The sequence below is a fragment of the Chrysoperla carnea genome, chromosome 2, assembly GCF_905475395.1.
Source record: "Chrysoperla carnea chromosome 2, inChrCarn1.1, whole genome shotgun sequence".
Classification (NCBI taxonomy): domain Eukaryota; kingdom Metazoa; phylum Arthropoda; class Insecta; order Neuroptera; family Chrysopidae; genus Chrysoperla; species Chrysoperla carnea.
The window spans coordinates 22,260,713-22,280,567 of record NC_058338.1 but is presented as its reverse complement, the minus strand read 5'-3'; the positions used below and the strand labels follow the sequence as shown (position 1 = coordinate 22,280,567).

General features: G+C 28.4%; 1 protein-coding gene across 2 annotated transcripts in view; it reads right to left on the bottom strand.

Moving 5' to 3' along the window:
• LOC123291415 (ATP-binding cassette sub-family C member 4-like) overlaps positions 1-19,855 on the bottom strand; it is a 44,055-nt gene that overhangs the window by 6,029 nt on the left and 18,171 nt on the right. The window contains exons 2-7 of one of the 2 annotated variants that reach the window (XM_044871691.1): positions 9,509-9,599; positions 5,498-5,743; positions 2,656-2,751; positions 956-1,160; positions 379-601; positions 131-287 (exon numbers count right to left, since the gene is read on the bottom strand). In XM_044871691.1, the coding sequence (XP_044727626.1) occupies positions 131-287; positions 379-601; positions 956-1,160; positions 2,656-2,751; positions 5,498-5,743; positions 9,509-9,585 (1,004 nt within the window). In that variant the 5' untranslated portion in view covers positions 9,586-9,599. The remainder of the gene's footprint in view (positions 1-130; positions 288-378; positions 602-955; positions 1,161-2,655; positions 2,752-5,497; positions 5,744-9,508; positions 9,600-19,855) is intronic. The other variant, XM_044871692.1, reaches the window with a different exon arrangement.

Sequence of the window (19,855 nt, the reverse complement as noted above, 5' to 3'; positions counted from 1 at the left end):
TTTTCTTTGTCATTGGAAGTATTTTGAAGGATCTATTGATAAGTGAAAGAATGGAAGACAACACTCAATTTTTAAAGATCAAGAGAACGCTGTATGTTATGTTACATTTACTAGTAAAAAAAATACGTACCTTCTTGCTAAGGAAACTAATTTAGCGAATGGTTTTTCCCAAGTATACATTTTAATTACTTGAATTCCAGATATAATCTCATTCATTAAACGTACTCTTTCATCGGTTCGTAAGGCTGTTTTTAATCGTAATATTGAAGTACGTTTACCAAGCCATGCTAAAATAACAAAATCACATAGGTATTAGGAATCCGACCTAATATGATATAAAATACTGTTATAATCACAATAAATGAATTATAAAATTACCTTGTAATGGAATAAATAATAATAGTGCAATTACACCAGCAATTGCAGATACACCAATTTCTTGATACATAAAATATGTACATATAACTGTTTCTAATGGACCCACCCATAACATTTGTAAAAATAAAACGGCAACATCAAACCGATTGACATCGTTTGATAATAAATTTACAACTTGACCAGCAGTTGTTTCACCAAGTGCTGTTTTACTTAATCGAAGTGCCTGAAAATTGAATTTGTTTATCAGTATTTGTTATTATTAAGGGGTTATTAAGTCAATGGTGGATAACACCGCGCTTTTGTGTATTAATAAATAGTCCTCCATAGCCGGCTAGTCCGGAATTTCAAATCATGCATCAGTATCTAGCCTGGATAAATCAAAATTACATCTATCCGCACGACTGTTCATTATCATACAGGCATTATACGTTAAACTTGCAAGAGAGTGATTGGATTCAATGGAGGGAAGAAAACTTCCGGGCATCTTTTCAAAGAATATGATAAATAGGCTTGTTTTTAAAATGGTATTATCGATAGATACATCTTTTGAATTTATCTAATGTTTTTATAAACTTACCTTTCGATAAATAAGTGAACAACAAGCTACTCGCATCTTCATACCAATATGTAACATCCCCAACATATAAGGATGTATTGATATCACATAAAAAAATGAACAAGCAACGACTCCTCCAGCATAAAAGTATGCTTCTTGTTCTGAAACCTTTGGCGTTGCTTCAAAGTATGATATTAATTTTCCCAGGGCAAGTGGTTGAAGCATTCTTGAAAAGAATTAAAAATATTAATTAAAAATTAAATAATAGGATTTAAAAAAGGTAAATGAAAAATAAAACAAATCTACAGAAATAGTATTTTACACCCAACTGTCCCCATTTTTTATGGTAATCCAAATCTGCTACGAAAGAATTTGTAGGAATAAAAAAAAGTTTATGAGCTGAGTCAGAAAAAGTAAACCAAACTTGTTATAAATATTCAACGCCTAAAAATAATTTAAAAAGAACCCATGCATTCGAAATCAGTTTTATATTATTCCAAAATCATGACGCCATGGAAATTGGCTAAATGTGCGTAGTTCATCATTTTGTATCACTTTCTTCCCATGAGACTCTTAAAGAGACACAGCACTCTGCTTTGTATCCCATTTATGTAAATCTGGCGTCATAATTTTAAAACATATAAAAATTCGATAACATTTTTTTAGTATTTTTTGATGATTATTTTTATGCGAAAAATTATTCCCCAGAAGCTAGAAATATTTTTCTTGACTCATATGTTTATGAATTGGTTATTTACAAAGTGCATGCATATTTGAAGTATAGGAGAAATAATGATGAAACGATGTTTTTTGTTGATTGATGAGGTTTTTATAATGAAAACTGAAATACGAAATACTGAAAAAATAAACTCATGAAACTAATAAAAAAGCTAACACTTCATCAAGTTAAAAGGAAATTGATGAAATTGAAACTACAATATGAAAGTTCAACGTTTTTCAAATAGGAGACAATCCAAATTAAAGAAAAATTAATTTTGGATTTTTTTCGAGGCATATTGTCATAGAAATAAGTACAGAACATCTTTGAACTGATTTTTACGGCTAGAAATTAATAAAATTGAATTTTGTAAAAATGTTTTTTGTAAAAATTCTATTTTATTGAAAATGTTCATATTTATCGATGTTTGTTAGGTTAGGTTATATTGGCTGCCCACGACGGACACACTTAGGCCATAGGTTCCATTTCAATACTTAGTTGCTGTTAAAAATTGCTATAAAGGATTACGTGCAAAAATGTAGTTAGACCTTTGCGAAAAAGGCATTCTATGACATTCTGGCCATCGGCAATACGCATTAGGACTCTCGGCTCTCTGTATCTCTAAATCTGTTACTCTTTACAACTTATATTGAGATTTATCTTTCCCAGGAAGCTGTAAACTCCAACAAAACAGAAAAGTATTTTTTGCTGGAATCCAAAATTATATTACGGTTTTCCGGATAAAAAAATCCTTTTCCGACATTTTATGCCTCTACTCATTTATCATTTCAAGTTCTTCTTTTCGTGTGATGATATTTTAAGTTTCTGCTCAATATTTTACCTTTTAAATTAATTTCTCAAATTCCGATACCATCAAAAATTTCGATAATATCAAAAGTGGCGCTGTAGTTTAAGGAAAATTAAGTTATTTGGTAAAAAACGTTGAACAATCATAATATTTGAGATAACACTAATTGATAACAACTACCAGACGTGTATTTACGGTTCGGTAATATTGTTGTTTCCAGTACTTATTTCTTGTATACCATTTTGACTAAAATATCGTATTAGACGGCCCAACATTATCGGTTGTGGTACTCTAGATAAAATCACATAATACAAATCAAAAATATGGTGGATATATGAAAACTCGATATTTTTCATGCGGAAGTGTACATTTTTTAACATTCATTAATTATTAATGTACTCTTTTTACTTCAAAATTACCTTCCAAAGAGTTTTGATAAAGAAATCTTGCAAAATATAGATAGATTTAAGTATGCAAAAATGGCGAACAGAAATTTTTGATAAGTTATTTATGAGGCCTGATCGAAGTATAAGAAAATCTATCTTCTCAGATTGAATCGTGACCGGTTTTTAAAGATAAAGGTTTGGTCGGTTTGAAATTTTGCACCTCAAAGTTTGAAAGAACGATGACGTGGTAATTCTAAGCAGTACAAACTTTGGAAATGGATAAAAATGACTAAATTTTCTATTTTAGCAGAGATTACGCATACAAATTTCACATCAGTCAGACTTATGATTTAGCACCACCCTTTTAAAAAGTAACAAGGCACATTTCAATCCGAAAACATGAGTTTTCGATGACTCCTTAAAATGGGCTCATAAATATAATTTACATATTTTTGCTCGACCATCTTTAAATTTGATATTTTTAGCATCATCCTAAATATTCGATTGCGATTCCTATTTCAAAAACAGAAAAAAAAATATTGAAGAAGCAAAAAATTTAAGGGAAAAAAATATGCATTAGATCGTCAAGCTTAGTAGTTTCGCGAGCAAAAGCAGGAAGAAACTTTTAGAAGTCGTAGATTATTATTTCAAGCTATTTTTTTCGCTAATAAGTGTTGAATATTAGATCTTGCATTTTTTTTTCTTAATTAGATATATTTATGTAGAAAAAAATGTGGAATACAAATTTGACTCATTGTCTTATACAACTTTGGGCAACATCTTAGAAATTACTCGTTCAACCGTCAAAGAGACTCAACTTTTGAATTTTTTGTGTCAAAAATACTCCAGAAAATGGTTGCTATTTAAATCAAAGACAAAAAAATTTCCACATTTTTTTTTAAATAACTCTTGGAAAAATCAAAAAAATTGTTTTTGTTTTGGAATTTAAAAAAATTTGGTGTATTTTTTGATAATTTTTATCCTAGAAATACAAAACTTTCGATCTTTCGGGGCTAGACAAGTTATTTGTTAATGTTGATTTCTTTCATTTTTGGGGGGTATAATTTCTCCGATTTCGCTTCGCTGGATCCGCACCTAGTATTATATATGTTAAATTTTATATATTAATTTATAAATAAATGTTAAATAATATAAAAATACTTTGAGCATTATAATAATTCTACAAATATCTCAAATTATAATCTTGAGACCAGGATGTTGTGCTGCGGATAAATAAATAAAATAGCTTTTCTTCACCTTCCAAAAATTGAATAGCCCATATCAGTAAAATATTATTTTATTAATAATTTTGGACAAAATAAATAAAAATAATATTAGTATATTAATATTCAAATATTAAATAATTAAAAATCCCAGATTAATTTTATTAATTAAAATATAAATACATGATTTATGTATCAACAATATTTTTCTAATTTAAATTATGAAATTTATTTATTCTAGGAGCTGGCAGAAGTTCTGTGGACACAAAAGGTTAAATAGAGATGTCGACATCGTCATATTTTCGTTATTTATACGAATATTGATTTGAAATCTTTCAGTCATACAGGGTGATAGGTCACATTTTTTAAGATTCTTAACCGAAATCTGAACTGTATACTTACTTTACTGCAAATTGACAAATAGGGATGATTCCGTTAAGTATAAAAAAAAAATGACTCGCCATCCTGTATCACTGTACCAAATTTCAAATCAAATATCCTACAATCCTATAATAACGGAAATATGAGGGTGTATTCATCTAAAATGCGCGACACACTGTAAATCATTATCCATAGTTTTTGATTCTTTGAATTGATTTTTAATGTTTTCAAATCTTGCATAAAAACGCATAAAACATGAGGAATGACCTATACTCGAGACAAAGGCCATTTTCCATATCAAACCACCAACAAACGATTCTCTGAATCAAATAATATAAAAAATCGATTGATATTCGAATCAAGTTTGGTTTACGTCAAGGTCAGTTTGACTTGAAAACTAGGTCTATGTTATTTGGCTTGTAAAAAATCGATTATCGATGTTTTCAGATTCATTCGGTTCAACATTTTTCTGAAATTGCATTTTCCGAAAAAAAAAAACCAAACGTATAAAATGCCTTTTGCCGAAATCTGATCAAGCCAGATAAAAAAAAAAATTAAAAATTTATTCTACGGATTTATAAACATATGAAATGATCGTTATTTCGAATATACCTTTCACCTTTCACAGCCTCACAGAATCCGTGCCAGCTCCTGCACTAGTTACATTCATTCATAAATATTTACAACGCAAATTAACAAAAATTTTCCATGATGCATATACAGTTTAATACATGTACCATTTATCAAGAATTTACGCATCCGTCGAAAAATAAATAACACGATGTTTTAAATTGATATCAAATATTTAACGAATGGATTTCTTTCTATAGACGAAGTGATACTCATCTACGAAAAAGTAGCGAATATTTTTTGGGATAGAGATATAATTCATACTTACGCTTTTAAAAAAAAATTCTTTAAAAAATACTTATCATTTTTTGTAAACCAATCTGTACATACGTTTGATTTTATTTTAAATAGAAAGTTTGTCTTAAAATTTAATTAAAAATTTACATGAACAATGTGTTGAAAATTAATTATATTTACCTCATTCCAATTTCAAATATAAGCAAAACAATTCCCAGCCACACAAATTGCCAACCAAAACATTTTACAATAACTTTCCCTAAACTGGGATGTCGTTTTTTTTCACTAGCTAAACGTAATTCTTTCTCCCATAGCAAAGCTAATTTATCACCCAAATAATCAGATCTATGTTCTTTTAATGGTTGATACAGATCGTTCTCTTCCAAATCATGTTTGAATCCTTTAAAAAATGTTGGCAGTGTGTATCTGTAAAAGAAAAATATTTATGATATATTTTTTATAAATAAAAATGTAGTCCGTGTTTCGATAGAACGAGTCATAATTCGGGGACCAGAAGGGGTAAATTATCTAGAGGGAGAAAAGGCAATGTCCCGACTGATATAGGGATGGCTAGCCGAAATCGCTAATGATAGTAGTTTACGAGTAAGGATCGCCCACGAATACTTAAATCTACCTATTGATTCAAGACCATTTATTGGCCAAGCAAAATGAGCCCACCTGAGTCCGTATCAAGTCTTCAAATGACCATACGATACATAAGGTCCGTACGACCTGGTAGCCCTAAGTAAGTTTTCCTAGAGGAGTCATTGAGATAATGAATGCTTTGTCAAGTTACTTGCAATTGAACTATGTTTAAAAGGCAGGATGTTTTAACTTAGTCAGAGGAAGTCGGGCACAGTACATCGTACAATATATTTTGAAAAAAAGAAGATAAAATTGTTCTAATTCAAATAAAAAAATTGATATAAATAAATAAAATTATAATTTAATATTGATAACAAAGGTTAATAAAGATGTGGCCTACTTTATCTTAGAAATAATAATTATTATTTTTTAATTATTATGTATTATTTTCTATAAAATATACTAATTTGTAAATTCTTAGCACAGTGAATGTTTGTTACAAGCGAAATTCATGACTAAAATTAAGAATATTTAAAATTGAATTTTATATGTTTCGTATCATTACATTAACAGGATTGGGATGAGAACCTGCTTAAGCCAAAGGGCGCAGTATTTTATAACGACGGATCTAAGTTAGAGAAGAGGCTGGATTGTGGGATCTTTGAAAATCTCGATCTGCGTCTATCATTTCGACTGCCGGATCACAATAGTGTGTAACAATCTTCACCGGTAGCCAAGCAGCCCTTAAATCCTTCAGCTCAGTCTATCTAACCTCAAAGTTAGCACAGGACTACCTTACGTCCTTAAATTAGCTTGCGGAACAAATGAATGTAAACCTGGTTGGGTACCGAGACACAGGGACATTCCAGGAAAATATGAAGCCGACGAGAAACTTTTTTCCACAAACCACAATATCACAATTATTTTTCATATCAAAATTGTTATTTCGTACAATTGTTTCTGCACTCTTCGAAAAAGATTTTCCAATAAATCCAATAAAAGTGGTTTGTTTTCACAAACGCACAAAAAGCTAGATTTTTGGTATCAATTACTGTCTAAACTATTTGGTTTACAAAAAAGAGTTCCAAACAAAAATTTTTTGCGGATTTATAAAACACAACTTCATTCTTATATAAACGCGGCTCATTTAATGTTTGCCAGTTATGAATCAGAATGAGGTTTTAATTGAACCTGAAAACTTCGAATCCGAAACTAATATTTAAATTTATTTATCGAGTTTCAAACACATGTCAACTTAAAAAGCAGCTTGTACTTATATGGTAAAAGTGCAAAGGCCAGCAAATATTATTTTTGCCCGGAGCAGCTAAATAACTAAATCGAGCCCTGGTTGCATTAGTAGTGTACATGAAGTAGTTTTTGTCATAACCCAAAAACGTGACCGTGGCAGAAAAGTTTTATTACCATTTTTCACATTTAACGGGTTAAATTTTATAGCTAATGTTTTTGTATTCTGGGTGCCAAAATCGTGTCGCATAGTGTCATTTTTATCGTTGCGTCGACCAAAATCGTGAGTTAAAGCAGTGGCTAGTTGCGAAGGAAAATCATCGTGTACATACAAACACTTCGATATTTATAGCAAACATTGTAATATAATTTAACCCTTAGTTAAAAAAGTAAGTGTGCTCGGAGCATAGTTTTGTGACCTTAATGATAACACATATAATATTTAAAACATGCGCTATCAATAAGTAATAAAAAAAATAATATTACTAATTATTGCGTAATCAGGAAGGCGATAATGTATTGTTCATATAAATACTTCCGTCCTGATAATTGAAACAAATCGATAATTTCATAAATTATATGAATTGGAAAAATTTAATTTTACAGAAATCAACAAATTTTTTTTGTCTGTAGGGCAATGACTTATGGGTTAGGTAGATATTGTTTTATATATAAACAAGGAAACACAAACATTTGACTGAGTTAATTGTTGAAATACAAATACATAACTGATAATCTCATATTAATACATACTATAAAATTTGCATCTAATGTGTGCACTCGTGAGTAAACAGTGATGTTTACAAAAAAATGTTTCAAACAAAAGTTGTTTATTTTTTGATAAGAAACATTTTTTACATTTAAACTTTTGTTCTATCTCTAACGGTGTACAAGATGGGTCCTATGGACCCAAGACCCAATTGACCTATGTTGCTTATTTACGAACTCGACTTCACTTTTTACGTCCTGAGTGCGTTGTAAAAATTTCGTCTTGATATTTTTTTCGTTTTTGAGCTATTGTGTTAACAGAGGGCGGACAACGGACTACCGAAAATGGACTAATTAGATGATTCTATGAACACCTATATCAAAATTTTTTTTCGTAGCATCAATATTTTTAAGCGTTACAAACTTGGGAATAAACTTAATATACTATGTATATTTCATGTATACATGGTATAAAAACGACGCCACCGACTAGTCGGAACATCCCTAAAAATTTCCAATTTATCTTGCTAGTCTCTTGAGAGGTAAAATGGATCGATCAAAACTGGCCATGCTGTAAACGTATTACTGTTTATTTTGTTCAAAGGGGCTACTTATAATACAAAATAATTATAATTATTAAAAATTATTGATATTATATTGATTTATTTATATTTATTTTAAGTTGTTCAGATTCTGATCTATTGATCAAAGCAAAGGTCATCATGAAACGGAACTAAAATATTATTGATTTATAATAATAATGGAAGTTTGATGTTTTACAAGAATAGTGTATTTATTATTTTTAATTTGACGTTTTTAGATAGTTTATCATAAATTAACTCATTCATAAAATCACTTTATATCTTTGTTGTTTTGAAATGATTTATTTTTTTAATTATTATTACATTAACTTATATAATATTCGTAGAATATTTTTTATGGAAAAATGTATTTATTCGTCATAAAATATGTTATGTTCTTAAAAAAAAAGTTTTTTGAAGAAAAAATTATTATTTAATAACTCTTAAAAAAGTAACTGTTGCCGCTATTAGCAGTATGCGCTTTTTTTTTTTTTTTAAATCTAATGCCAGTTTTTCACTAAACGGACAAACAAGTACAAAAAACTAACTCAAATAATAACTTAACTTTTCGCTAACTTTTTGAAGACTGGTGTTTTTGTTTCACTTTTATTTTTGTTTTTCAGATTCTTGAAAGCACGAACAGGCCATAAACTCAACTGTCCGTTTAGTGGCAACAGCTTTTAAAAACGATATTTATTAAAAGTATTCAAGAAGATTTAGAATACGGCAGATTTATAAACCAGAAATTATCAGTAAACGATAAATAATCAAAAAGGTGGAAGCATACAGTAGTGTGTCGAGGATAGTTCGTGCGAACCATTTGTTAAGTTATTCTATAATTTGAGACAGTGACTGTCACTCAGTGAAATTTTCAATTATTTTTCACTTTTAGGATGTTTTAGTGAGTTTTATTAATAGAAATCGTAGAATTAATGTTGTTTTGAAATCATTAAAATTTATTTTTAACGATCAGTTTGTTAAAATACACTTTTCCTGGAAGCATATTTATCGAAATTTATATAACTAATAAAAAATAATATTAAATATAAACAATAAAAAAATTTATACTTACAAAAAAAATATTGCCGATAAAGGATTCGATCTTTCACGAGGATTCTCTTGTTTTTCTCGTTTGTTTCCAGCGTCCATATTTCATTCGTTATCTATAAATATAAAAAAACAATTGTTTTAGTTTGTTTCGAATAATTTAGATTTTTCCATCAGAGAAAAAAATTTAAGCTAAAAAAATTCTAAGAAAAACATTATTCACTCTCAGAGGTTCTCAAATTTATTTTGTCTAGCGCATACTTCGAGAATCAATTATTTTTCAACGCCCCTAAAGCGTGTTATATTAATCTTATACTATACAATCTGTTAAAACAGTTAACCCGTGTTAACTCAATTCAAAACCTTCTTACTCATCAATCTTTAAGTGATTTTTCAGGGATCATTAATACCTTGTATTGGATTATAGCATCTTCAACTAGTTTTTTTTTATTTTTTGAGAGGTTTGTAGAAACCAGAATGATTGTGACATGGTCTAATCAAAAACTTTATACTGGCGCATATGCAAATTAATTGATTATTGCCAAACATATTCAAAGCTTCTCTACACGTGACAATAAAACGTGACTTATTTAGATAAAAAATTTTTTTTAATTTAAATAAAAAATATTTTAGATGATAACACCAAATTACTTTTTATTAGACTAAAATTACGAATAATTAAGTTAATATTCACTTCCATGTTCGTTGATTTATTTCCTTTCAAACGAAAAATGATAACAGAATGATTTAAAAAACTTATAGAATCTCTATTTGACTAAATTGATCGGTTTCGGCCGAAACTGAGACAGATACCGAAGATTCGGTTTCGGTCGGACACTAATAAAAAAACATCAAAATTAGAGGGGAATATGGTTTCAGTAATAAAGCTCTACTGATCAAAATTTTTTTTTAAAATTTTTTGAAGTTCACTTTTAAACATAAATTACAATTTGATTTCATTAATACTTTGCTTAGCACAAATTGACAACAACATCTTTAACCTGATTGAATTCTGTTTACTAAACTGCAATAGCTTATCTCTTTTTCAACAATTTTTATAAAGGAAGTTATTTCTATGATAAGAGTTCAAAGTATTTGACTTTTTCCCATGTCATTATTATTTCAATGGCACACAAATTAATTAGACAATTAATTATTAAAACTACTTTAATTATTTAATATTTATTAAATAGTAAGTATGTTAATAATATTGATTAAATAAATATACTATTAAATATAGTAATTATATTATTAATAGGAAATGGAATTGTGTTTTATTCACGATTTGATTTTTATTGATTTTATTTAATTCATTAAATAACACGGAGACAAATATACAAAAACACATAGAAATATTTCAAGTCTTCTAAACAAATCTATCTGTCAAATTCTAAGAAGAAAATGAAGTAGAAAAATTGCAATTCACTTTTAAGACGAAAAGTCGAAAAATAAAGGAAATTTTATTTTTTTGTTTAAGAATACCGCATTTGGTCATAAGTTTTATTAAAAAACGGTAGTAGCTCCAATAAATGATTCCAAAAAATGAGAAACACAGGTCAATTGGGTCTTGGGTTCGCAGGACCCATCTTGTAAGCCGTTAGAGATAGAATAAAAGCTTAATTGTTTGAAATATTTTTTCATAGCGATTATCTTTCTTTACTTACATGATGTAAAAAAACAAACGATTGCTTAATTAACACTGTCTGTGTCATGTTATTTTAGCAAATAACTCAGTCAATTGTTTGTTTTCACTTGTTTATTATAAAAACAGTTATATTAATAAAATTCTTAAAACTGCTACTTTCGAGAAAATTTGTTTTACTCAAAAAATTGGTAGATAAAAGTTTGCTCTCCTCATTTTCTATTTAAGCACATTAACTTATTTTCTGCTTAAAATTTTTATCTTTCTATGTATTTCCATCTACACCATCTACACGGCGAATTACGACCTCTCGTATACGGTGAAAAATTCATGACTTTTACAACAATTCTGATATATCGATAGTATAGTATCTATGTTAGAATAAGTAATATCACAGTATTGAACAGGGCTATCCACCAGAAGTATTGTTGGTATCCCAATAAGTATGTCATAACCATTAGATATCCATAAAAAATTTCTTACCGGGCATTTATTTTGAATTAGTATTGAGACGACTTTTGTTGCAGTTTTATAACTAACTACTAATTAATTACCGCACAGAGAAACTTGCATATAATATTTAAAAGCAGCCTCGGGTAAATAAATATTGTTACATGTTAAAGTGTCGATTAATTAAAATGATTAATTTATTGTAAAGTATGTAAATGTATAGAAACTAGTCAATTAACCAAAAATTTTAAAATTTTAAAAATTACAGTAAATTTTTTGTTTACGTGTTTTCATGTTATAAAAAATATAGGTAGGTATATATCATTGACATACTTTGGAAAAACGATAATTTAAACAAAAAAGGAAATATATCATTCGTGAAAGTAAAGATTTTTGATATAAACAAGCCAATCGATCAAATAATTTTAAAATTGAGAAAATTACAGTAAACATAGGTGATAATTTTATAAATGGAAATATTATTCATGAAAGTTAAGATTTATGGTATCGAGAAGAATAGAACCTATTGTGAAACATCTGCCTAAAGTAGGGAAATAGATTTTAGAAAATTTTAAAAAAATACGTAAAATGTGAATTAAAAAGGTAAAAACAAAAGAACTTAAACGTCTAATAAATCTTTAAATTACATGCAGTCGAAGTTAAAAAATTTTGAAATACAAACATATTCAGATTCAAATTTTGAATAATTTTTCTGGACTATTGTCCCCGAATTGCTGGATAATGTTTAAAATGCTGTTCTGAACATAATGTAAAAACATCAGCCACGTATCAGATCGTTGTTTTTATCCGATCAATCGGGGTAGCTTGGATCACAGGTGTCCATCCTGTGATGTTTTGACAAACTATTTTTAACCGACTTCAAACAAAGAAGGAGGAGGTTATCAATTCGACTGTTTTTTTTAATGTGTGTTACCTCAGAACTTTTGACTGGGTGAACCGATTTTGATGATTCTTTATCTATTTGAAAGGTGGTGCTTCCCGTGTGGTCAGATTTCATTTCGGTCCAGTTCTGACAACGGCATCTATGAGAAAACCATAAGAGTATTAAATTTGCATTAAGTATGCACGACAAGAGGGCGAATAACTCAATATCATTCCAACCGATTTCGATGATTCTTTTTTTAGTGAAAAATTAGTTAGTGTACTTCAGATACACTAAAAATCACAAAATAACAAAAATAACAAAAAGAAAGAAAACCGAGTTCAAAAGAAAAACTTTTCCAAAATGAAGTAATATGCACTAAAAAGTAAAAAAATAACGATAATATACTGTAGTTAAAATTATTGTTATTTTTGAAGTCGGTGTTAACCAAGGAAACAACTCTAACAGAACAGTTTGCTACATTACGTTGGCTGAAACCGACTTCAAAAATAAAAATAATTTTAACTACATTATATTATCGTTATTTTTTTTACTTTTTAGTGCATATTAATTTGTTTTGGAAAAGTTTTTCTTTTGAAGTCGGTTTTCTTTTTGTATTCGTTTGAGTAACCTAATATTTTTATTATCAGATATAAGTACACTAAAGAGTTCTTTTTTCTTATTCTTGACAGAATTTTCATTCCAATTCATTATTTTATTGTAAGCATTATGATTACTTGCCATCACAGTCAGTAAACTAATAAAAATAAAGCTTAAACTCTTGAATTGTATCTAGAAGCTTATTTGAATATATTTTGTTTATAATAAAGTCTCGACTATATATGAATTGCGCTTAAGTTGTAAATCTTAAGGATTTAAGATAACTTACATATTTATACATTATTATGATATGTTTACTTAACTTTATAATATTGTATGGACTTAAATATTAATTTTTAAATCAATAATAAATATTTTTATGAAGTCAAGGTTATCGGTCTTAACTGACTTTGCCTTTTATCATCAAATGTTGTTTGATAAGTCATGACAATAGACCACCTATAAAGTATAATTATCTTAACTTGAGTAGTATATTAAAATTAAATAAATAAATAATAAAAGTAAAACAATAGTGGCATACTGACTGAGGTGAGTGTGTAATCAATTATGATTAATGTTACCAGACAGACAGTCAGTGCTCGACGCGTTATTAGCAACTCGATTGTAACAAGATATTTTTAATATTTTTATTGTAACAAATTTGATCGTTTTCTGAGAAATTAATCAACGTTTCTGATATTATTAAAACAAAGAAATGCATTGACATCATAACACGTTGATTCTCGAGCACTAGCTTCTCAGTCTTTGTGTATCAATAACAATGCTTGGTCAAAACTAGTATACTGGTCATATTTTATTTAACATTCTACTAAAAGTTATTTTTAGCGAATGTTCGAAGGAAATGGAGCTATTGCTTTTGCATTGAAGAAGGAATTTTGAAAAAAAATTCCCTCAAATGTTCATCGAAACGACCTCATGGACGTTCGGATGTTCGGATCAAATTTGCATGTGTTATCCAAAAATATAATTTTTTAACTTCATTACGTCATCAGAATCCAAAAAATTTTATTTCGCTCTATCACATCCAAATTTTACCCAATTTGGATAAACCAAGTATGTAATCCTACTAAATTTGGGTCATACTTTTCAAATTTGTGATCAAAATTAACCTAGCTCTAATGGATTTCAAAAATGTGGAGTCCTAGTCCCGGAATTAAGCACATAAGTGATAGCTAGCGAAAAATTAACATCACAGGTGAAAAGAATGGCCCAAAATTAGTGGGTTTCAAAAAAAATTCCAATAAGATCGGATCAAATTTGCCTGTGTTATCAAAAAAATCAAATTTTTAAACTTTATGACGTCACTAGAATCCTAAAAATTTAATTTTGCTCTATCACAGCCAAATTTTATCCAATTTTGATTAACCAAGTATGTAATCTTACTAAATTTGGGTCATACTTTTCAAATTTGTGATCAAAATTAACCTAGCTCTAAAATATTTCAAGAATGTGGAGTCCTGATCCCGGAATAAAGCACATTAGTGATAGCTAGCGAAAAATTAACATCACAGCTGAAAAGAGTGGCCCAAAATTAGTGGTTTTCAACAAAAATTCCAAAAAAATCGGATCAAATTTGCCTGTGTTATCAAAAAAATCGAATTTTTTAACTTCATGACGTCATCAGAATCCAAAAAATTTAATTTTGCTGTATCACATCCAAATTTTATCCAATTTTGATAAACAAAGTATGTAATCCTACTAAATTTGGGTCATACTTTTCAAGTTTGTGATCAAAATTAACCTAGCTCTAATAGTTTTCAAGAATGTGAAGTTCTGGTCCCAGAATTAAGCATATAAGTGATAGCTAGGGAAAAATTGACACCACAGCTGAAAAGAATGGCTCAAAATTAGTGGGTTTCAAAAAAAATCTAATAAGATCGGATCTTTGCCTGTGTTACACTGAAATGACCCTGAAATTTTGAATTAACCAATATAATTGCAGAGTAGAATACACCATACAATATTCACAATGTAAACACGTAAAGTTGATTAAGTGATGGTCCCTTAGTAATAATATATTATAATGTGCACACCTATAATTACATAACAATTATATAGATTACTTACTTACTACCATCTATAATGTACGATAACAAGCAAACATGTATGTAACAAGTATTTTTATGTAATCAACTTAAAATGATATCGATGATTGTCTAAAATAACTAATTATTAGTTGTATTATTTATGTAAACATTGTAGATAATATCTATCATAAAATATAGTTATTAATATCTATGGAGAGTCCATTCATCAAATAGGGTAAGTTGGGTATAGTCTGAATCATCCCACAACAAATATGCGTAAACATTATTCTTTTTGACCATTATATTTCTTTGGTGCTGTGAATCATTACTTCCTCTGAAAAAAATTCATACCATTTTTATCAGAATAATATCTAATGAGTGGTGTTGATTACACTTCAAAAAGACAAAAATCATTTTTCATTTAATAAAATGTTGGAGTCCCACAAGGATCAATGTTAAAATATCTTTAAAATATATTTTTTTCAGTTCTCTGAAGGCCCCTAAAAATTTAACTGGTTAATTATGATATAATAATGCACAACTATACCAAGTTTCATTAAATTCTGAATGCAACGTCTATTACCGATAGTACTACCTTAAATATTTATAAAATTTAAACAAAAAATACTTTTTAAGGGACAAGGGCTTTTATTGTACTTAAAAGTAGAAAATAATTTTGTCTATAAGTCACTTATACCCGACTATTAGTAAAAGCTTGAGGTGGTTTACAAGATGGGTCCTACGGACCAAAGACCCAGTTGACCTATCTTGCTCATTTACAAACTCAACCTCACTTTTTACGTCCTCTTCACGCTATAAAAATTTCAGCTTGATATCTCTTCTTGTTTTGAAGTAATCGTGATGACAGACGGACGGACAACCGGAAATGCACTAATTAGGTGATTTTATAAACACCTATACCAAAATTTTTGTCATAGCATCAATATTTTTAAGCGTTACAAACTTGGGACTAAACTTAGTATACCTTGATATATTTCATGGTATAATATTATTCGAGATTTAAAGTTTTACACATATGGTGCAATAAATTTAGTTGAATGAATAATAATTGTACATAAAATACAAAACAAGTTATTCCATTTTTTCTTCTTTTTTTTTAATAAAATAAATTATTCATCTCTTAGTAAGTGGGCTTTAATAATAATTATGCAATCAATAAAATAATTTTATTTTACCTAATCACATCGACACTCAATCACTAGTCATAGAAAAAACTCATATGCATAAAACTTTGATTTGAGATTAATAAATGCACTATTTATGCAAAATAACTACAAGGAAATTGTATTGGAATTACAAAAGAATTTTTTTCAATAGACATATGACGTATTTAATCCTAGCTATTCTCAGTTTCTGATTCTCGGAAAATGTTTATCTATTCCCGGAAAAAATATTTTTTAAACTATTATTTGACTGGAGATAAATTTCTTATAAGGCACATTGAACAGATTTTTCGAAAAAAACGTTAACTTTCGGAGGAATGACGACTAAAAAATATGTCATTATTGCATTTTATCGAAATACACTTAAAGTTGTTCGATAATTGTAGATCAAAGTCATGGACATATGCCAATGTCCTCTGTTACGCTTGACAACTTTTGATTACAGCGTTTTTTCGTAATTAGCGTGTTTTCTTTCAATTAAACCCAATAATGATATATTTTTAAGTCGCATTTCCTCCGAAAGCTGACGATTTTCGAAAAAATTTTTGATGGAAAATGTTACGTTTCTTTATGAGAATCAACTTCCTAATTTAATGTGTTATTCAATCTCCTACCATTTAGGATCTAATGTCAGAACATGATGCGCTCCTCAAACTCTCCTATCCATGATTATAACTCCTATCAATGATTGATTAGCTACAAAACGAGCTATTAGCTACTATAGATTAAAATAGCCCACCCTGTATGTACATGTCACCGTAAAATCGTATATTTGACATCAAAAAAAAGCACCAAAAACCACTCGTGCTAACTCCATCCAGGTTGATTTTATTAATGTGTTGAGTTAGCGGCTATATTATCCTTACAAACTTGAAATTCAAAATTTTAAGTTCATGTAATTATAAAACCGCGAAAAATTTTCTGTAAGCAAGCGTGAGTTAATGTTTCGTTTACCTTGACTAGATACTTTAGAAAATATGTGATTATAGAATTTCTGCATTTTTTTTGTTCATTACATGAATAATAGCCTATTATTAAAGATAATTAAACAGTAATTAATGAACAATGATCATTTAGTTTAAGTTTAAATTATGAATATACCTATAATTTAATTTATATAAAGTCATTTTAATCAGTAATTAAATTAATTAGGCAAATATTTTTATTAATCTTTGTGTATTATTATTATAATGCGATAAAAATTAAGGACGTTTTCACGTTTTACAAGGCAACATTAAAAATTAAGGACATTTCAGGTTTTCAAGGACCTCTAGACACCTTAAAGAAGCCACCTTTAAACCATATTCAATTTCTAGCAGCTTTTCACTACGTGTGATGATATCGTTCAAACCGCATATCACAAAATTTGAAGGCATTTTATGTTAAAGAAATTCGTTGTTTTTCGAGTTGGTGAGTTCCGTGATAGCTCGGAAAAAAAGAATTATTTGGAAATTCTTCAAAATATCTTAATATCAAAATATGTAGGATCAAGAAAATTTTTCTTTAAACAATGTAGTCGTTTTGGACAATGTAGTTTTTATAAAGATTTATTGACTGAATCTGGATTCCCAAATTTTGAGATATTTATAACTTATGGTTCAAATTTTTTTTTAAACACAGAACAAATACACGAATGTTCAGTTAGTTTTTTGAAAATATCTGATATGTAGTTTTTTTTCTAGAATTAAAAAACTGGTTAAAAACCCAACTTCTACTATGATCTACAAGTCAATTATCCGAACTTTAATTTAATTTATCTGGAATTAGACACAGTCAATCGATTTCAAATTTTTATGGTAATTGCAGTGGCGTAGATCGCCTTTGAGGGGCCCCGTATCAAAATTATTTGGGGGCCCAAATGAAGGGTGAAGATTTCTCACAAAAGATACAAAATTGCTTGCATTAAATTAAAATAAATATTTATTGATTGAATATAAGTTATCACTTCCTCCTAGAAATTGACCTAGCCAAACAATTCAAATTAAATATACACTTTTCTTGCCTTTTTTCGGTAAATTGATTTATTGAAACATGTATAGCTGAAGACGATTTCAGTTTTTCTATGCTTACGTAATTAATTAATGGCCCTTTAAGTGACATTGTGGATAACATTTACTAATTTTTGCTTGCATATGTAAGGGGCCTCTGTAGCTCGGGGACCCGTATCATTGATACGGCTGATACGGCGGTAACTACGCCCCTGGGTAATTGTATTATTATATTATTAATAAGTATACACAAATTTCGATTTTTCTGACACTATGCCCACAGCGACACAACAGCCTTAACATTGGCATCTCACTTAATACATTTCTAGTCTTGTGTTGTATAGTAGACCTACTTAATAAATATACAGAGTATTTAAATAGTTGACTAGTTATGTTGTAATATCTCTTGTTTCTTCCAAATTAAGCTTAGTTTGGATACAATAGACATTGATAAATAATTACATAGGTTGGGTATATTTGTAGCAGTGAAATAAAACCTTGAAATTGAAAAAAATAATCATATACATATAAATGAATATAATTAAGTTGAATGAATGATCTCCTCTACCTCCTACCCTACGTATCCATATTATTACATTTAAATTTAATTTTATAATTATATATCAAAAGTATTTATTTAGCTATTAAGGTGGATTGCTTGACTTTTTTTATGTACTTAGAAATGTTTATTTAATTAATTAAAATAAAATTTATATTGTTTATATTAAATTGTAATTGATTTGATAATACCAATAGAGTTGGTTTATTTTATGTTGGACCTTGCAAACAAAGAGAATAAAGAAAAATACATATATATACATATGAAATATTATTTACTCTCTTTGTTTGTAAGGTCCAACATAAAATAAATTAAGTCTACAAAAATGTACTATCGTGCATAGAAAGATATAAACTTTAAGACAGGAATTATTACCGTCATTTAAAATAGATTATCCTATCAGCCACGCATTTCATGCAAACAAGGTAAGTTTTCGGTGGCCAGTTGGAGTTTATTGAGTAGAATAAAAATTTTTAAATAAAAAATACTTTCTAGGGGCAAGCTTTTATTGTAATAAAAAGTGAATAAAAACTAGAGTGAAAACAAACAATTGACTTAGTTAATTATTGAAATACCATGTACAGACTGTGCTGATTACTCTGTCATATTACACATACATACATGTCACACATATATAATTGATATTCCCATTTAATACATTTTTCTTTAAGTAAGCTTTAAACAATGCAGTCGCACACTTTTTATAAAGATTCACTGACTTTCCCTGGATTCCGAGGTATAAATCTTACGACTCTCCACTATTAGTAATATTAAAAATAATAATTAATTGTTTTATTTTACATGCACTTTAACATTGTGGTAAAATGATAAGAACAGATATATTATATACTTAATATTTTATTTTAAAATATTTTTTAATTACTTCATATTACATAATATTATTTATTGATAAATAATATTAATGGATAGAATAATATTTTGTAAACTTATTCTTATCTTCTAATAATAATAATGGCCATAATTTTAGTTTATATTGGAGTGAAACTTCTTTACTAGC